Source organism: Gobio gobio (genome assembly GCF_949357685.1).
Source record: "Gobio gobio genome assembly, chromosome: 7".
Taxonomy (NCBI): Eukaryota; Metazoa; Chordata; class Actinopteri; order Cypriniformes; family Gobionidae; genus Gobio; species Gobio gobio.
In genome coordinates this window covers 12629085-12646744 of record NC_137103.1, presented here as the reverse complement: position 1 = coordinate 12646744, position 17660 = coordinate 12629085, and the positions used below count along the sequence as shown (strand labels likewise).

The 17660-nt window shown below is 37.8% G+C and overlaps 1 protein-coding gene across 2 annotated transcripts in view; it reads left to right on the top strand.

Moving 5' to 3' along the window:
* The window catches only part of myo3b (myosin IIIB), a 212051-nt gene that overhangs the window by 71224 nt on the left and 123167 nt on the right, over nucleotides 1-17660 (top strand). For both annotated transcript variants that reach the window (XM_079822058.1, XM_079822057.1), the window contains 3 exons: nucleotides 142-295; nucleotides 572-660; nucleotides 2834-2963. In XM_079822058.1, coding sequence (XP_079678184.1) covers nucleotides 142-295; nucleotides 572-660; nucleotides 2834-2963 — 373 coding nt within the window. The remainder of the gene's footprint in view (nucleotides 1-141; nucleotides 296-571; nucleotides 661-2833; nucleotides 2964-17660) is intronic.

The window sequence follows — 17660 nt, the reverse complement described above, 5'->3', positions numbered from 1 at the left end:
TTGATAAGATGATACAAGTGTAAGTCCTCCAGGAAATGTAATACTTAATGCTGTTTTGATTGTCTTTTAACAGCTGATGTTAAGGTACAGTATGCATTACACATTTGTTCTGAAATAGTGTGTCTGTGTGTGTTTGTTCAGATCGAGTATCAGAGTGAGGGTGTAGATGCCAGTCTGGTGGAATACGAGGACAACAGGCCCATTCTGGACATGTTTCTTCAGAAGCCCATGGGTTTACTGTCTCTGCTGGACGAGGAGAGCCGTTTCCCACAGGCCACCGACCAAACACTCGTTGGTAAGACTTTCTGCTTAGTGTTTCATCATTGCTGCATATTCACTGAGTAAACGCCACATTAGTCACTTATATGATGTTCAGTATACGTTCTTCTTAAATAATAATGCTAAATATCAAACCAGTATTAATGAAATAGTTCTCATTGTTTAATTTTTTATGTGTGTGAGATGACTATAACTATTCCAGTTATTTTGAACTGTTTTGTACCATGTTCTGATGAATGCTAAAGATGTGTCAGTTCAGATTCTCCACTCACCTTCTGTGTTTGTAATAAAGATAAGTTTCAGGATAACCTGAGAAACAAGTACTTCTGGACACCCAAGCGTGTGGAGCTTTGCTTTGGGATCCAGCATTATGCTGGCAAGGTAAAGAGCTTGAATATTATATTTCATAAAATCTCACTCAATCTCACAATTATATATTTTATTCATTTGTTCATACATTTTTAGATGCAATTTTACTAATGAAATACAATGCAGTATCAATAACTTAAATCAAATTTATAGCATTTAATCATTATTAATGCATCGTAAAGCAGTTTTTGAAATAATATAGATATACACTATATTGCCAAAAGTATTGGGACACCCCTGAAAAATCATTGAATTGAGGCGTTTCAATCACTTCCAAGGCCACAGGTGTATAAAATAAAGCACTAGGCATGCAGACGCTTCTACAAACATTTGTGAAAGAATGTGTCGCTCTCAGGAGCTCAGTGAACTCAAGTGTGGTATTGGATAGGTGGCCACCTGTGCAATAAGTCCATTCGTGAAATTTCTCACTAAATATTCCACGGTCAACTGTTAGTGGCATTATAACAAAGTGGAAGCAATTGGGAACAACAGCAACTCAACCACGAAGTGGTAGGCCACGTAAAATCACTGAGCAGAGTCAATAACTACAGCCCTCCAGATTAGCTCAAGAACAGTGTGTAGAGCTTCATGGAATGGGTTTCCATGGCCGAGCAGCTCATCCAAGCCTTACATCACCAAGTGCAATAAAAAGCGTGGGATGCAGTGGGGTAAAGCACGCCACCACTGGACTCTAGAGCAGTGGAGACGTGTTTTCTGGAGTGACCAATCACGCTTCTCTGTCTGGCAATGCGATGGGCGAGTCTGGGGTTGGCGGTTGCCAGGAGAACGGTACTTGCCTGACTGCATTGTGCCAAGTGTAAAGTTTGGTGGATGGAGGATTATGGTGTGGGGTTGTTTTTCAGGGGTTGGGCTTGGCCCCTTAGTTCCAGTGAAAGGAACTCTTAATGCTTCAGCTTACCAAGACTTTTTGGACAAATTCATGCTCCTAACTTTTTGGGAACAGTTTGGGAATGGCCCCTTCCTGTTCCAACATGACTGCATCAGCGCACAAAGCGTCTGTCCTTAAAGACATGGATGAGTGAGTTTGGTGTGGAGGAACTTGACTGGCCTGCACAGAGTCCTGACCTCAACCCGATAGAACACCTTTGGGATGAATTAGAGCGGAGACTGAGAGCCAGGCCTTCTCGTCCAATATCAGTGTCTGACCTCACAAATGCGCTTCTAGAAGAATGGTCAAAAATCCCCATAAACTCACTCCTAAACTTTGTTGAATGCCTTCCCAGAAGAGTTGAAGCTGTTATAGCTGCGAAGGGTGGGCCAACTCCATATTAAACCCTACGGATTAAGAATGGGATGTCATTAAAGTCCATGTGCTTTTAAAGGCATGAGTCCCAAAACATTTGGCAATATAGCGAAATATATGTAAAACAATATAGAAATAATATAAGTCTCCTTGCCTTACATTGTCAACTGTGCTTGTTCCTGTTGCGTGTCCTCAATCTGGCAACCCCTCTGAGCGTTGAGTCTGGGGAAACATCTATATTTTGTATTTGGACTGCATTTCAACCTCTAGCTGTCAATATTACATACTGCACCTTTAAATAGATCATCAACATGACAGGAAACTGGTGCGGACTAATTAGAAACCTTGACAACAAATGAATGTCTAGAACTCGAACACAGGCAAACAGTGACAATGAAAACTAAGACAAGAAACTAAAGACGAAACAGAACATGATCGGGACAATAGGTTGATGAGATTTTTAATGTTTCTGAAGGAAGTCTTGTGTTCGACAAGGCTGCCTTTACTAAATCAAAAATACAGTCAAAATAGAAAACTGTATATTATTACAATTCATTACAAATGTAGTTTATTCCTGTGATGGCAAAGCTGTATTTTCTTCATCATTACTCCAGTCTTCAGTGTCACATGATCCTTCAGAAATTATTCTAATGTGATGATTATTATCAATGTTGAAAACAGTTGTGCTGCTTAAAATTGATAGGGAAACCATATTAATTTTTTGAGGATGCTTTCATAAACACAAATACACTTTTTCATAAATACAAATTGAAATATTTAGGAAAGTTTTGCATGTCTTAACTGTTATTTTTCATCAATTAATGCATCATTGCTGAATAAAATAATATTTTTAACTAATCTTTTCACATGTCAAGATGTGTAATGATTCTGTTTATTAAAATAACTGTGTTTTTCTGTCAGGTTTTGTATAATGTCAGTGGTTTCCTGGAGAAGAACCGTGACACTCTTCCTGCAGACATTGTGGTGGTTTTGAGAACGTCAGAGAACAAACTTCTGCAGCAGCTGTTTTCCAGCCCGCTGACTAAAACAGGTACCAGAATCATTCGACATTCTTCCTGTGAGCTGTTCGCGTCTGCGGTGTCCCTTCTGACACCTCTCTAGCCAATCGGACTTGATTGTCAGGTCAAGTACTGTGGTGCCAAAGAGCATCTAGGAGTTTGGAACAGAGTGCCATTTTATTGGAAATATTCAGTAATGGTGTTAAAATCATCCCAATTGCTTGAGATGCTTCACAGCCCATTTTCACCTTCCAGAGGTCACCGGGTCATGTCAGGGCCAATAGGTGATGGGTATTGCTTTGCATCACTATTCCTGATGGTGGGTTGTAAAATGCTTAGATTTGTTGGTGTGAATGGTTGTTGTAAAGCATAAAGCAATCTTTTGAAAGTGATGATGTCCACACTTCAGCCCAGACAACATTGATTCTCTTTGTCATTGTGCCGCTCTTTACACCTGGTATTAATATGCGTTTTGGTCGATCGGATCTCAAGTAGACGAGGGAGACACATTTTAGTTTACACCAGGTGTTTTAATCTGTCTCTTTTGTCCACTTTCAACCACTTCTGTCCTGATTTCTTCGAGGGGAGGGTCTATGGGTTTTTTCAGATCTTTCAATCTAATGGACATATGATTTACATATGAACGCGCCCGGAGACGACAGCAAAACATACAGAGAACAACAGCTTTGGTTTCGGCTCTGACAGAAACACCAGCCGAACGCTGTGAGTGTGTCAGAGAACATTATACTTGGTATGTTTTTCCTCTTCAAACCAAACTCGGGTCTTCAACTGACAAAGTTTAAATCCCGCCTGGCTAGCGCGCTTCCCATAATGTTTCTGCATTAGGTCAGTAGGCGGAGAGCAGGCAGCCTTCTTGCATTCGACCACATGAGGGTTTACACTATGGAAGCAATCCAGTCGAATGTGTTTTCAACTACCTTTGGAAGTGGTCGAAAGTGGACAAGCTTAAAAGATTTTAGACCCCGTTTACACCTGTATTTGGTGTCTACTACTTGTGATCCAATAGACCAAAATGCATCTTAATACTAGATGCAAACAGGGCCTATGTGACCTATGCTCAGGGCCTATGTTTTTAAAGGTCAATCTGAGGTCCACAGAACTGCTAAGAGGTCACATTACTGAGGCTATGTGCGTTTCCATTTTAACACGGCATTGAAAATGAAAACAATCCTCATCCATACAGGCGTTTCCTCTGCGTTTCGGAAAAGATCTCTGTCCACACTGACTGAAAACGCATGTCACATGACCATTCATGCACACGGGGCATGCACGGCACTTGAAATGAGTTGCCGAATTTGAGAATTTGTTGCCGATTGCTCTCATAATAGCTTGCCTCTTGCGCATGTTGGCAGCTGCAGTATTATAAAATTTAGCGAATTAAGACAATGGCTCAGCGTTTAAAGGTCATTTCTGATGACTGACATCACAGAATTTACCAGTGTTTTTCTGCTGATGTGTGAATGGTGTCTTACCGGTAAAATGCCAGAACGCTGTTGCTTGTGTGAGCAGCCTATTTGTGTATTTACCTGTTAAGTCATTCTGTGTAACTTACAGTAATTTACCGCGATTGCTGTGTGAAAGGGGCCATGTCGTCTTCCGGTATGTGTAATGGTCGCATGATAGGGTCTTGAAGAATCAGGGAAGGATACACAATGATCCAAAAGACCCAATCAGGGAGTGAATGTGGGCAGCAAAGGCTTTGTTTGTTTTTTGGGTCTGCAATGTTTCCAAAAGTCTCCGTTTTTTCGAGGGTCGAAAACTCAGGATTAGTGAAAAGCTAGGTGTTTTAATATGAAAATGCACTAGTTTAAACAGGGCTAAAAATGCAATATTTTTTTATATGAAATGTATTAGTATAATAGTATATAGAAAATGCTAAGAATGGGTACCAGGGTTGCAAATAACAGGGTTGGAGATTTAGCCTAAATAAAGCTAGTTCAGAGCTAGTTTGGGACTAAAGGTTAATTTGTAGTTATTGATAAAAGAAACACATTTTAATGTTGATTGAATACATTTATGGGAAATATCAGTTTATGCAGTGGTGGGCCGTCAGGGCCCTTCATTTTCCATGAATGTGTGTTAAATTATTCCCAATAGTCTATTTTCTTAATTTCCTAGCTTTTCTCTTGGTTGTGCTGCCTCCAGTAGTGTTTGTTTATGTTAGAGCTTTTATCCAATCATATTTCAGCCATCATGTGTTGCCAAATAGCGCTTCAACCCGGTCACGTCCTCATGCAGCTTAAGGAGTTAAAGAAATCTGCCTTGAGGCCTTCAGAATCAATATTGCGGGCGCCAGGTTAAAATGAATGGCAATGAAACTGTGCTCTTTAACCAATCAGATTTCGAGATGGCGTTCCCGGGGCCATCTAGCAGGCGTAAAACAACGTCGGCATTTTCACGTCCTTTGATTAGATGGTCAGAGAGCGTACTACAGCTAGTCGGAATAACCAGCAAACCGCACAAGATAAAACATCTGTAGTTTTAATAGCGTTTTTTTAAAACCCCAATGGCTGACAGAGGAGAAGAAATGAATGTATTAATTAACATATACAAAGCCATTTTCTAAATTCCCGCACACAGCCTTCTCCTGCTTATCGCACACTCACAGAACACTATTCAATCTGTCCCGGCTAAAAATGAACTAACTGCCATCACTGATTTTGAAGTCCCGCGGATCTCCTTGATTTACTTGAGAGCATGGGTCAGCTGCACACATTGGCATGTTTTGTGTATGAATAACCATAGCCTATTTTGGTGAGTAAGCTATAATGCATTTTATTAAAAAAATGTGTATATATATATATATATATATATATATATAGAGAGAGAGAGAGAGAGAGAGAGAGAGAGAGAGAGAGAGAGAGAGAGAGAGAGAGAGAGAGATTTACAAAATCTTTATTTTAAAACAGCACTAAATTTTCAACAAATACACCTTATATGAAAAAAATGTAAAAAAAAAAAAAAAATGAAAATTACATTTTCAAAACCAGATGTCCATCAGAAACAACACACAAAACATCATTCACACACCACAGATCATTGAACCCCATCTCATTTTTTACAAAATTATAGTATGCAAATTCTATCCTTAATCTGCCAGCTACTAACTTCATAAACATAATTTCAACATTTATACTATTGAGCTGTAAACCAGGATTTTTCCGATTAGATAATTTAACAGACACATCTTCCTTCTTTTTGAAAAGTTATATTTCACACCCCCTATAAAAACTTCATCTGAGAAATCCTCACCAAAACTTTGAAACAACCTACTAAGAGCATCAAAAAGACCTTCCAATCTCTTACATTTTAAAAACAGATGCTCTAAACTCTCTTCTTCCCCACAGAACCTACATCCCACCCCTACTGCTGGGTTCAGGTGCGCCACATGTTTGTCCGTAGCTATTGCACCATGAATTATTCTCCATTGAAGATCCGCTGTTCTTTTCTCGACTGGAGGTTTATACAGAGTTCTCCATCTATCTCTTACAAGAAAATCTGGCTTTAGCAAAACTGGCCACCTCGAGATCTTTTGTCCTCTGAGTAAAACTTGATGCAGAACTTTTACTGCAGTGTTGTATATGGCTTTCTTTGATGTCATTTCAAACAAGTTCACCTGTGGAGTTTTAAAAGACAAAATTGAGACTACAGATTCATCCTCTTGTCCTTCACCGACGACAGCAGCAACTCTGATTTTTGGAAAGTCGGGTTCATTGCTTGAGTCTGACGGAAATCCTTGTCCGATGCTTTTCCTATAGCCACTTGGTAATGCATTGACTATTTCTTCCACCAGCTTCTCCGTCAAGCACAAAGATTTTAGTCCTGTCACTTCTCTCAGGGTTTCTACGGATTCCCATCGGTCATTATTTAAAAGTTGCCCCAACTTCACAATGCCATGTCTTTGTAAACATTCTCGCACGCTTACAGCTGACAAAAGTCTTGTCTGGATCAATGGGTTAAAAAACAAGCATTCCTCTCGTATCCAACTCCCAGATTCCTCAACATCTCTTTCCACTTTAAAAACAGTTTTCCAAGAGTGCAACATTGACCGATAAAAGGGTGTAATCTCAGACAGATTCACTTTATGCAGTTCCATCAAAAACAGATGCCTATTTTAGACCACCAGCTTTTTGTAGAATCATTTTTGCAGTCTCAGTCCAGGTTAAGTCCTTACAATACAGGAACCTCTGTGCTGCTTGTATTCTAAAAGCACAGATCCTGCTCCGCACATCCACCAGACCCTGACCTCCCTCGCACACAGGAAGGTAGAGTGCTGCCGCTCGGATCCAATGCTCTCCACTCCAGAAAAACTCCACAAATGTCCTCTGTATTTTGCAAATCAAATCCTCAGGTGGTTCCATTACAATGAGTCTATGCCACAAAGTTGAGGCAGCCAGATTATTCACAACCAGAACTCTTCCTCTGTATGACATCAATGGTGATAGCGATTTCCATTTAAACAATCGGGCAGACACCTTTTCCAGCATTCCCTCCCAATTCCTATTCTGAAACTGCTTATTTCCCAAAAAGCAACCCAACATATTCAGCCCATCTCTTCCCCACAACAATCCACCAGGTAGTTGTGGAGGTCCTTGCCCACCCTTCCACTGACCAATAATAAGTCCCTCACGCTTTCCCCAATTTACTCTTGCTGAAGATGCCTTTCCATAATTTCTCATTGTTTCAGTTAAAATATTAACATCATTTTGATTTGAAATAAAAACAGTAACATCGTCAGCATAAGCTGATATGGAGATTCCAAGCATTACATTGATTCCACTGAGGTCCCTTCTTAGCCTGCACAGCAATGGTTCAATAACAAGGCTATATATCTATATGGACAGCCTTGCCTAATCCCTTTTAGCACAGGTATTGGTGCACTCAATCCTCCACCAGCTTTTACAATCACAAAAACATCAGAATATAGCAATTGAATATATGATATAAAATTCTTCCCAAACCCAAAACTTTTCAAAACCTCAAAAAGATATGTATGATTGACTCTGTCGAAAGCCTTCTCCTGGTCTAGCGACAACACACCCAGGTCAACATTATTAAATTGATTAAGATCAATGACATCTCTTAACAAAAAAAGATTGTCCATAATTGACCTATTAGGAATACAGTATGTTTGATCCCTGTGAACTAGTTCCTCCAAAACATGTTTCAATCTATTTGCTAAGCATTTTGAAAGTATTTTATAGTCCATACAGAGTAAAGAAACAGGTCTCCAGTTCTTTAGAAGGCACAAATCCCCCTTTTTAGGGAGCAAGGAAAGGACTGCTCTTCGGCAGCTTACAGGAAGTAACTTGTTCCTTATACTTTCCAATAAAACTTCATACAAGTCACTTCCAAGTACACTCCAAAATGCCTGAAAAAACTCTGCCGGCAAGCCATCAATTCCTGGCGAACGGCCATTTGACAACTGTCTCATTGCCTCAGTGATCTCCTGGAAAGTAATCTGTCCATCCAAGGATTCCTTCTGTTCATTAGTCAATGTCGGTAGATCACTCAGCAAATCAGACGCACATTCAAGATCACACGTCTCAACATCATATAGATCCGTATAGAACTTAACTGCCAGTTTCCTTATTTCCAATGGATCAGAGGTTATGACCCCGTCAGGCCGCCGAAGATGATACATTAGCTTTTGTTTAACAGTTCTCTTTTCAAGATTAAAAAAATATGAGGAAGGAGCATCCATGTCCTTAATAGAACAAATTTTTGCTCGTATTAATGCTCCCTTCACTTGTTCTTTTTATTTAAATGATCAGTTTTTTATTTGTCCATCATCATCATTATTTATCATAAGAATATTCTCCAAAGCCTGTATATCCCTTTGAAGTTTCTGTATCTCTGCTTTCACCATGGAAGTAGAATGTGAACTATAATTTTGACAAAAAGTTCTTATGTTTGCTTTGCCAACCTCCCACCACATAAGCACATTTTCAAAAGAAACCTTTTTCAACTTCCAGTCATTCGAAAAGAAAATAAAATTCTCGCAAAATAAAGCATCTTGCAAAAGTTTAGTATTGAAATGCCAAAAATAGTTTGGTTTTGCAGTTCTTTTCATATTCAAAGCAAACAATATCAAGTGGTGATCTGAGAAACCAACAGGTAAGATAGAGACATCCGTTATTTTATTGTTCCATTCTTTACCTATATAGAATCTATCTAGTCTAGCTCCGCTAACCCTATTATTGGATACTTTGAGCCAAGTATACTGTTTAGTTGCTATATTCCTTCTTCTCCAAATGTCTATTAATTCAAACTTTCACATTTTTAATAATACAACACTTGATTCATGATGGGGTTCCTCTCCATTTCTATCAAGAATAAAATCAATAGTGCAATTCCAATCACCTCCAATGATAGTACAAACATGATCATCAATTTTTTGAAAAGCACTCCTTAATTGTAAAAAACACCTCACACGCTCAGGTCCATTATTAGGTGCATAAACATTTATCAGTATAAACACAGATCCTTCATATTCTATTTTTAACAGCAATATTCTTCCTTTTACAATTTCTTCAACAGCTAAAATATTAACTTTCATTCCTTTAGAAAACAAAATAGCGATACCAGCACATGTATTTGTCCCATGACTTAAAACACTTTCTCCTTCCCACCATCTACTCCATTCAGATTCATTGTCTAGACTAGTGTGTGTTTCTTGTAAGAAAGCTACATTTATTTTTTTCCTACTAAATAACTCTGATACCATCGCTAATTTATTTCTATCTCTACCCCCATTTATATTTAAAGAGGCAACTCTCAACAGCTCCATAGAAGAAAGAAGATATAAAGAGGATAGAAAAAGAAAAAAACAAAAGGAAAAGTTCACCCCGTGTAAATTAAACATTTGATTTGTTTTGAGAAGCATTCATTTTGTCCTTTCTTAGCTTTGTTAACATCTTCTTCAACCTGAACCTTTTTTGTTTGCTTAGCGCATCAAAGCTAACATTTCTCTGCAACAATTTAACTGTATGAATGAATTTATTCTCATCAGAAAAAAACTCCTTAACTTCAACAGTTCTGCCAAAGGTCTCATCCAGGAAGTTATTTATATCTTGCAATGTGTACACATCGTCCACACTTCCAGACTGTGATCCAATGTCAGACATATCAGAGAGAGCATCATCATCTCTCATCCCCGTATCAGCGACACCCATTTCGCCAGAATTAGACATTTCAGAAATTTCATTAGAAACCCTTTCAGTTTCAACACTAACCGCAGCTACATCATTAAATGCACTAGCGTCCTCCAGTTCAGAAATACCATGATTTCTACCAGAATCAACCATTTCATGAACATTCTCATTCTGACTTTCAACCACTCCATCACTGTTGATGTTCACCTGTACTCCAGTTTGAGGCTGCACCGCCTCAGGAGCTGACTTGCTGCTCTCACCAGCTGCAGAAGTACTAGGCCTAACTTCCACTTCACTATCCTGGGCTTTGTGCGGACATGCATGCCTTTTATGCCCGATGTCCCCACACTCAAAACATTTCATATTACCAGTGCTTGCATAAATAAAGTACGCTTTCCCTTCATGCATAACTCTGAACGAAATATCCAACTCTGGCTCATTTAAGAACATAAACACCTGTCGCCTGAATGACATAACGTGCTTTAGAGCAGCGTTTTTACACCCCAACGGGATCATCCTAATCTCACTAGCTTTTTTCCCACATCGCGTCAAAGCTTTCTCAATTTCCTCATTTCGAATAAACGGCGGCACGTTGGATATCGTAACTCTAGTTGTCGGAGCAACAAGCTAGAGATAATAAGAAAATCGCCACTTACCACGATTCCGTCGCTTATCAATTGATTTATTATGTCTTGCTTCTCGAAAAAAAACACCACTGCTTTATTCATCCTGGACGCTGTAGTAATGTTTTCATACCCAACTTTTTCTCCGATTGCCATCAACACGTCTTCGACGGTGACACCCTGAGCCGGTACGCACCTGATTCCATGGCGGAGCGACACCTGTGACACTGTCCCCGCAGGGTTAGACGCCATCCCGGTGCCGCCTCAAAAAAACTCACAAACACTCACAAAACAAACCAAATGCTATTTTTAGGGAAAAAACAAACATTCATAAACTTAGAAACATAAAAAAAAAAAAAAAAATAGCAAAACAAAAAGCGAAAAAAAACGAAATCAAATCGTTCTCTCCTCATGAGCACCCTCACACCACACGCACCCCAACACTCCCAGCATGCACCGAGAGAGAGAGAGAGAGAGAGAGAGAGAGAGAGAGAGAGAGAGAGAGAGAGAGAGAGAGATGTAATGCTGAATTACCATTTATTATTTACAAGTTTGCTGAATAAATGAATTATTATTAAATGAATATACAACTAATTAATAAATATAACTAATGAATATAATTTATAACTTGGTTTTATTCAGAGACAGAGAGGGAAAATGTAATAAGACAATTTCAGAGGTGTTCATTTGAACATATTTAATTTTAATGTCCATAAATTCCTTTTTTTTCATGAATGGCTTAATTAATACTGTAATATATGTTCAATACAGGACTTTTTTTTACATTGCCAACCTGTAAATTAATTTGAGAGCAAGTAATAAACACAAAAAGGATTGTTTGAGTTGTGTATTGTGCCTTTTCCCTTTACCACTATTTGTTTAATAATTTTAATGGAACCGGAATCAGAACCGGAACCGGAAAAATTTCACACGATTCCCAAACCTATTGATGAATGTGATTTATTTTTTTCTTGTAAATTTATGATCGAAATGTTTTATTATAATTATTATTTTTGTTATGAATATATTATTTTCAAAATTTTTATACTGTTAAAATCGCGAGTTTTGTTGAGTTTTTGCAATTTTAATGAAAAACTTTGTATTATATTTGAACCTCACCTGAAATAAATTTGTCATACTGTTGGTAAGATTTTTCAAGAACCATTTATGCTGTTGCGTTTTCTTTCCTTGTAGAATTTGCACAAAAAACGCACAATTTGGGAGAACTCAAAATGTAGCCTACTACAAAATGCACGGAAAACCCGGAGCGAATCGGTGCTTCTGTTAGATATGATGTATATGGCGCAGCTGTGGCTGCAGTGAAAGGAGACTTGTTGAAATGTGTCAATTGGGTTTCCTGCTTTAATAATTCTTAAATGATTTAATAATTCATTCTTGCTTCATGAGAGATGCAACGCCCTGTTATACTGCGTTTCTGTATAATATTAATGGTTTCTATAGCCGTGGCGTCATGATGATTTTATTAAGAGGTGAATTAATTCAGGTAGGATACCACTGAAGCCTAGTGAAATGCACAGCCCGCCACTGAGTTGATGTAAACACAGTATGGTAAATTGCATAAAATAATGCAGCACATCAAAGTAATCACACATTACCGTTCAAAAGTTTGGAGTAATAATAATAAAAATGTTACTAATAATAAAATAAAATTAACACTTTTATTCAGCAAGGATGCTTTAAATTGATCAACGGTGACATTAAAGACATTTATAATGTTACAAAAAAAATTTAAAATAAATGCTGTTCTATTCATCAAAGAGAACATTTCCACAGATTGTCAATGACTGAACAGAGCTTTTCTTGCTCTGATAAACTATAACGTTGAACAGTACTTGATCTAATATAAATCAATTCTCTCTCTAAACATTGCTTTCAAAATATAATGGCACACCAATTTGTACCCTTTTCATGAAAAGTGCCTCCCATATCGTGTGTTTGTGGGAGTATTGAGTTTATGGAAATTCAGAACCCATTTGAAAATGTGTGGTCTGACTTGCTGATGTTGCTGTAGAGCATGATTGCGTGAGCGTAGTGTGTGAATGTTCAAACTCAAATAAGTCAGCTGAATTCATATATTCTCGCCACTTTTTGCGTGTCTCTCTCTTTCTCCGTTTCTCTCTCTCTCTTTATAAATACAAATCCCCCCCCCCCCCCCCCCCCCATTATCTCTGGAGTGGCTGATCTCCAGGCAGAAGAATAGTGCAATAGAATGGAAGGATAGAGCTGTGGATGGATGTGTTTTCATTTCCTCTAAGCTGTCCGCTAGGCTCCCGCTGGTTCTCTGCTATCTACTGGAGTTTGGGATATTCCAGCGATAAGATTTTCAAATACCCAGAGGAAGAAAAGCAGCTATTTAGCCCAGTAAACTGCTTTTCCTCTGCTATCGTTCTGCCAGGCAGGTGCTTAATAAAGCCAAGAGTTGCCAGACGGTCACTAGACTTAGTAAGGTGTGAATAGGAGCATATTGGGTAATTATAAGATGTGTATTTTCATACATCTCTTTAGTTAAGCCATTATGTAGCTGGCCGCTGCCTACCTGTTAATGAGTGTGTATAGTGGGAACACAATGAAAAACTCAGGGATTTGAAGAACCAGAGTGTCTTTAAATTAATGTGTTGAGCTTACGATAAAATCTTGGTTAATTCGCTAAATGGAACGTGATCGTTTCATTGGTCACTTTTAAGGTGTGTGTGTGTGTGTGTGGAGAGATAAGTTAATGGTTGCTTCCCATTTCACATCCCAGATCATATATTTTTTTAAAGAATATGAAAAAGTGGATGGATGATTTACTATTTCAGTGTTTTTTTTCCAATTTATAAGTATAAAATAAACATTAAAGGGTTAGTTCACCCAAAAATTTTAATTCTGTCATTAATTACTTACCCTCATGTCGTTGGACACCCGTAAGACCTCCGTTCATCTTCAGAACAGAAATGAAGATATTTTAGTTGAAATCTGATGGCTCTGAAAGGCCTCCATTTGCACAATGCACAGTTCACTCTCAAGACCCCTAAAAGGTACTAAAGACGTCGTTACAAAGTCCATCTCACTACAGTGGTTCTACAATAACTTTATAAAGCGACGAGAATAGTTTTTGTGTGCAAAAAAAACCTAAATAACGACTTATATAGTGATGACCGATTTCAAAATAATGCATCATGAAGCTTCGAAGCGTTATGACTCAGTGAGTCGAATCATGATTCGAGATTGCGTGTCAAACCACCAAACTGCTGAAATCACGTGACTTTGGCGATTCAAACCACTGAATCGACTCACTGATTCATAACGCTTCGAAGCTTCATGATGCCTTGTTTTGAAATCAGTCATCATGATATAAGTCGTTATTTAGGGTTTTTTTGCGCACAAAAACTATTCTCGTCACTTTATAAAGTTATTGTAGAACCACTGTAGTGAGATGGAGTTTGTAACGACGTCTTTAGTACCTTTTATGGGTCTTAAGAGTGTAACATGCATTGTGCCAATGGAGGCCTTTCTGAGCGATCGGATTTCAACTAAAATATCTTCATTTGTGTTCTGAAGATGAACGGAGGTCTTACGGGTGTCAAACGACATGAGGGTGAGGAATTAATGACAGAATTTTCATTTTTGGGTGAACTAACCCTTTAATATTGAGCAATAATGAACTTGATATTTAACATTGCCTAAATGTAACCCACATCAAAAAAGTAAGATTACATTTTTTTAAAGGGGTGATGAATTGAGAAATCAGCTTTCCCTTGAGCCTTTGATATATAAATGGTCATGGTAATATAAGAATATCCTGTAAGTTTCGGAGCTGAAACCTGTCAGTCAAAGAAAAGCTTTTATTGACACCAGACCCAGCAAACGCTCGATCTCAGAATGTGCCAGGCTATGACATCAGAGTGTGGTGAAACACCGCCTCAACAGAAGAAGAACAACGCCTGATTCTGTAGCCCCGCCCACCGACTTGTGCCACTAACATAACACAGGCCTACATGAAGCTAAAGCGGATAGAATTTCTAAACATGCCGCATTAGCTTAATCCGGATTCCAATATTAGGAATGCATGGATGAACTTTATTTTTAATGGATATCCAGCTCACGTGGGGAAGACATTGTGCGTCTGTTCCTTCATTTAACCACGGATTTGTTTGTAAACAAGAGACTGGATTTGAGATTTACGTTACATGAATGAATGATGCAACACACTAATGTGAATAAAACATGTTTTTATATGTGACAGTATTGCATTGTTACAGATTGTTTGATATCTATTGATTATGTGTACGTGTCTAACTGAACATTAGCACGCTGCCACAGGCTGAATAATCCTTTATTTGTGGTGTTAGGTTCATTCATTGCGAATCGAGATCAGACTCGGACATGTATGGGCTAGGGCTCGCAAAGCCCAATGTCCCGGGGCTATGTGTTTTCCGGACGGGCTACCAAAACGTAAGTCCGGCCTGCCGACGGGCTATCTTAAAAAGTGAAATAACATTCCTTTCTTGAAGTGCGATGTTCACTCTCTTGACTTTATATTTGAAGGAAAAATACAATCGCGGAAGTTTTGATCATGCAGTCTGCAACGTACTTGGTGTGTGTGTGTGTGTCTGGGTAATGCACGGTTTGCGGTTATATCCACAGATCGGGCGGGCCAAGTAATAAAAAAAATAACATTCCAATCAATTGCAGGTAGATGAGAGATAAATCATTGTGTTTGCTTGATAAAGATATTTTGCGAGCCCTGTGGGACGAATCATTTCGTTTGCCGTTTTTCACAGGCTTTCAAAACAATCCCTCGTGTAGCCTACTCACATGGGAGCTGAAGCTCATTAAATATGAAAAACTGTTATCCAATCCTATCTGTAGGCGTTTACTTGTTTCCTGAGAAAGCCTCAAAACCAAGGCAGAAAATAGCTTATTACTTATTCATTATGATGTTTTTGAACGTAAAAACCACGCAAACGTCAGACAACAGTATAACAAAATAAAGAAATTAATACTTTTATTCAGCAAGGATCCATTAAATTGATCAAAAGTGACAGTAAAGACATTTATAATGTTACATAAGATTTCAGTTTTAAATAAGGCAGCGGCTATTTGCATTAAGTGAAAATAACATATTTTCTTTGCGATAGATGATATTTACTAAGTGAAAATAGTGATATATTCTACTGACACCATGTAAAAGCAGTTCTTTGCAATATGTGTAAATAGTTATTAGATGCTATTTATACTTTATTTTGACAGATACATAGGCTACTATTTGCACCTCACATTAACAGGATACAATAATACAATTTCAATTGATTAAAATTATTAAATGGATGCCGCCTTAATGGGACAATAAAAGCCCTCCCTACACTGACCCCTAACCCGACCCAATAAATGCTTTTATTATTATTAAACATTTCGTAAGGCACTTTATTTCAAATGTTGGAACATTTTCTTAATTTTTATAGAAAGTAAATGCCTTTCCGATGTGATATGTGATGGGAAAAGGGAGAAGAGTGAGCTCGGCAAAAGGCGGATTCGAACCCGGGTCGATCGCGTCAAAACCAAGAAGCCTTACGCTTGACTGACTGCACCACTGAAGACTTTAAAATATGTGTCTTTTTGTAATCTTGTTAGGCCCAACCAGGCGTTGTAGGCGGAGCTAGTGCGAATAGCACTTGCCAACAAGGCCCGCTATTTGCACTTGGTGTAAATAGACACTCTGTTTAAATAAATGCTGTTCTTTTGAACTTTCTATTCATCAAAGAATCTTTTGAAAAACAGTTTCCGCAAAAATATTAAGCAGCACAACTGTTTTCAACTGTGACAATAATAAGAAATGTTTCTTGAGCAGCAAATTAATTAGCATATAACATAGATTTTTAGTGAGCGGAGAACCACAGAGAACCAAAAACATTTAATCTTGAATGGTGGCGTACTCTTCCTTTTAATATAAATTAGATCTATAACTAAATATAAGAATATACATTTAAGAATTAATTAACATGAGCATAGTTACCTAGAAATACACTGATCTGAAGAACCTGTAATGAAACTTTTGTAATCCTCAAAGGACCATTTAGCAAACCCAAGAAACCCATGCAGAAAAAAAGGTTATTTTTTTAGAAATGGCTTTTTGATTAATCTAATATGCTACAAAGAATCACTGCACCTTTTTTATATTGTAGCCACAATCTTCCTTATACTTAAGTAACCTGATCATTTTAACCTGCAGGGTAAAGTACTTGGTGGGTTTAATATGCATATATTTTCATGATTCTCTGTTTTTGCTGTTATCTCTAAAGTTCCGGCAGAACCTGATTTAATCTGTTTGTCCTTGGTGATGTTGAGAAGTCCTTCCTCATGAGAGTGCAGAGTGAGCTCGGGCCACTAGGGGTCAGGCTTGATGATTCAGCCACATCTCAATCACAGATCATGCCTGTGTTGGTTATACATGCTGTTCTGATGATCATAAGACCTGCGTTGAATAAACAATATTTGTGAAAGTGCTGTAGAGGTCCATTTTATAATTAAATACTTATAGTGTTTTCATTTCAATAAGAGGTGATTTACAGATGGGTAACCATATTTAAATGTATTTTACTTATTTATTTAGAATTCTACATGGTACAGTTGTAAACCCTTGATATTTGTATGTACATATTAATGGTACTGACGCATCAATTTAGATTACACAAAAAGTTTGATTTAAAAAACTACTTGCAGATAATATAAGATTAAAGATTCAAAGTCAATTTAAGTATGCTTAAACACTTTTCTGACAATGCAATACTTTTGAAAGTTTACATTGTAATAATGTCAGATTAAAAGTTTGACTTTAAAGTACATTTTAAATCGTTACATGTTGTTGTGCTTTTATAAAAGTACACTTGTTTATTTGAATAAAACTTTATTTTATTAAATAAAAAGGAAT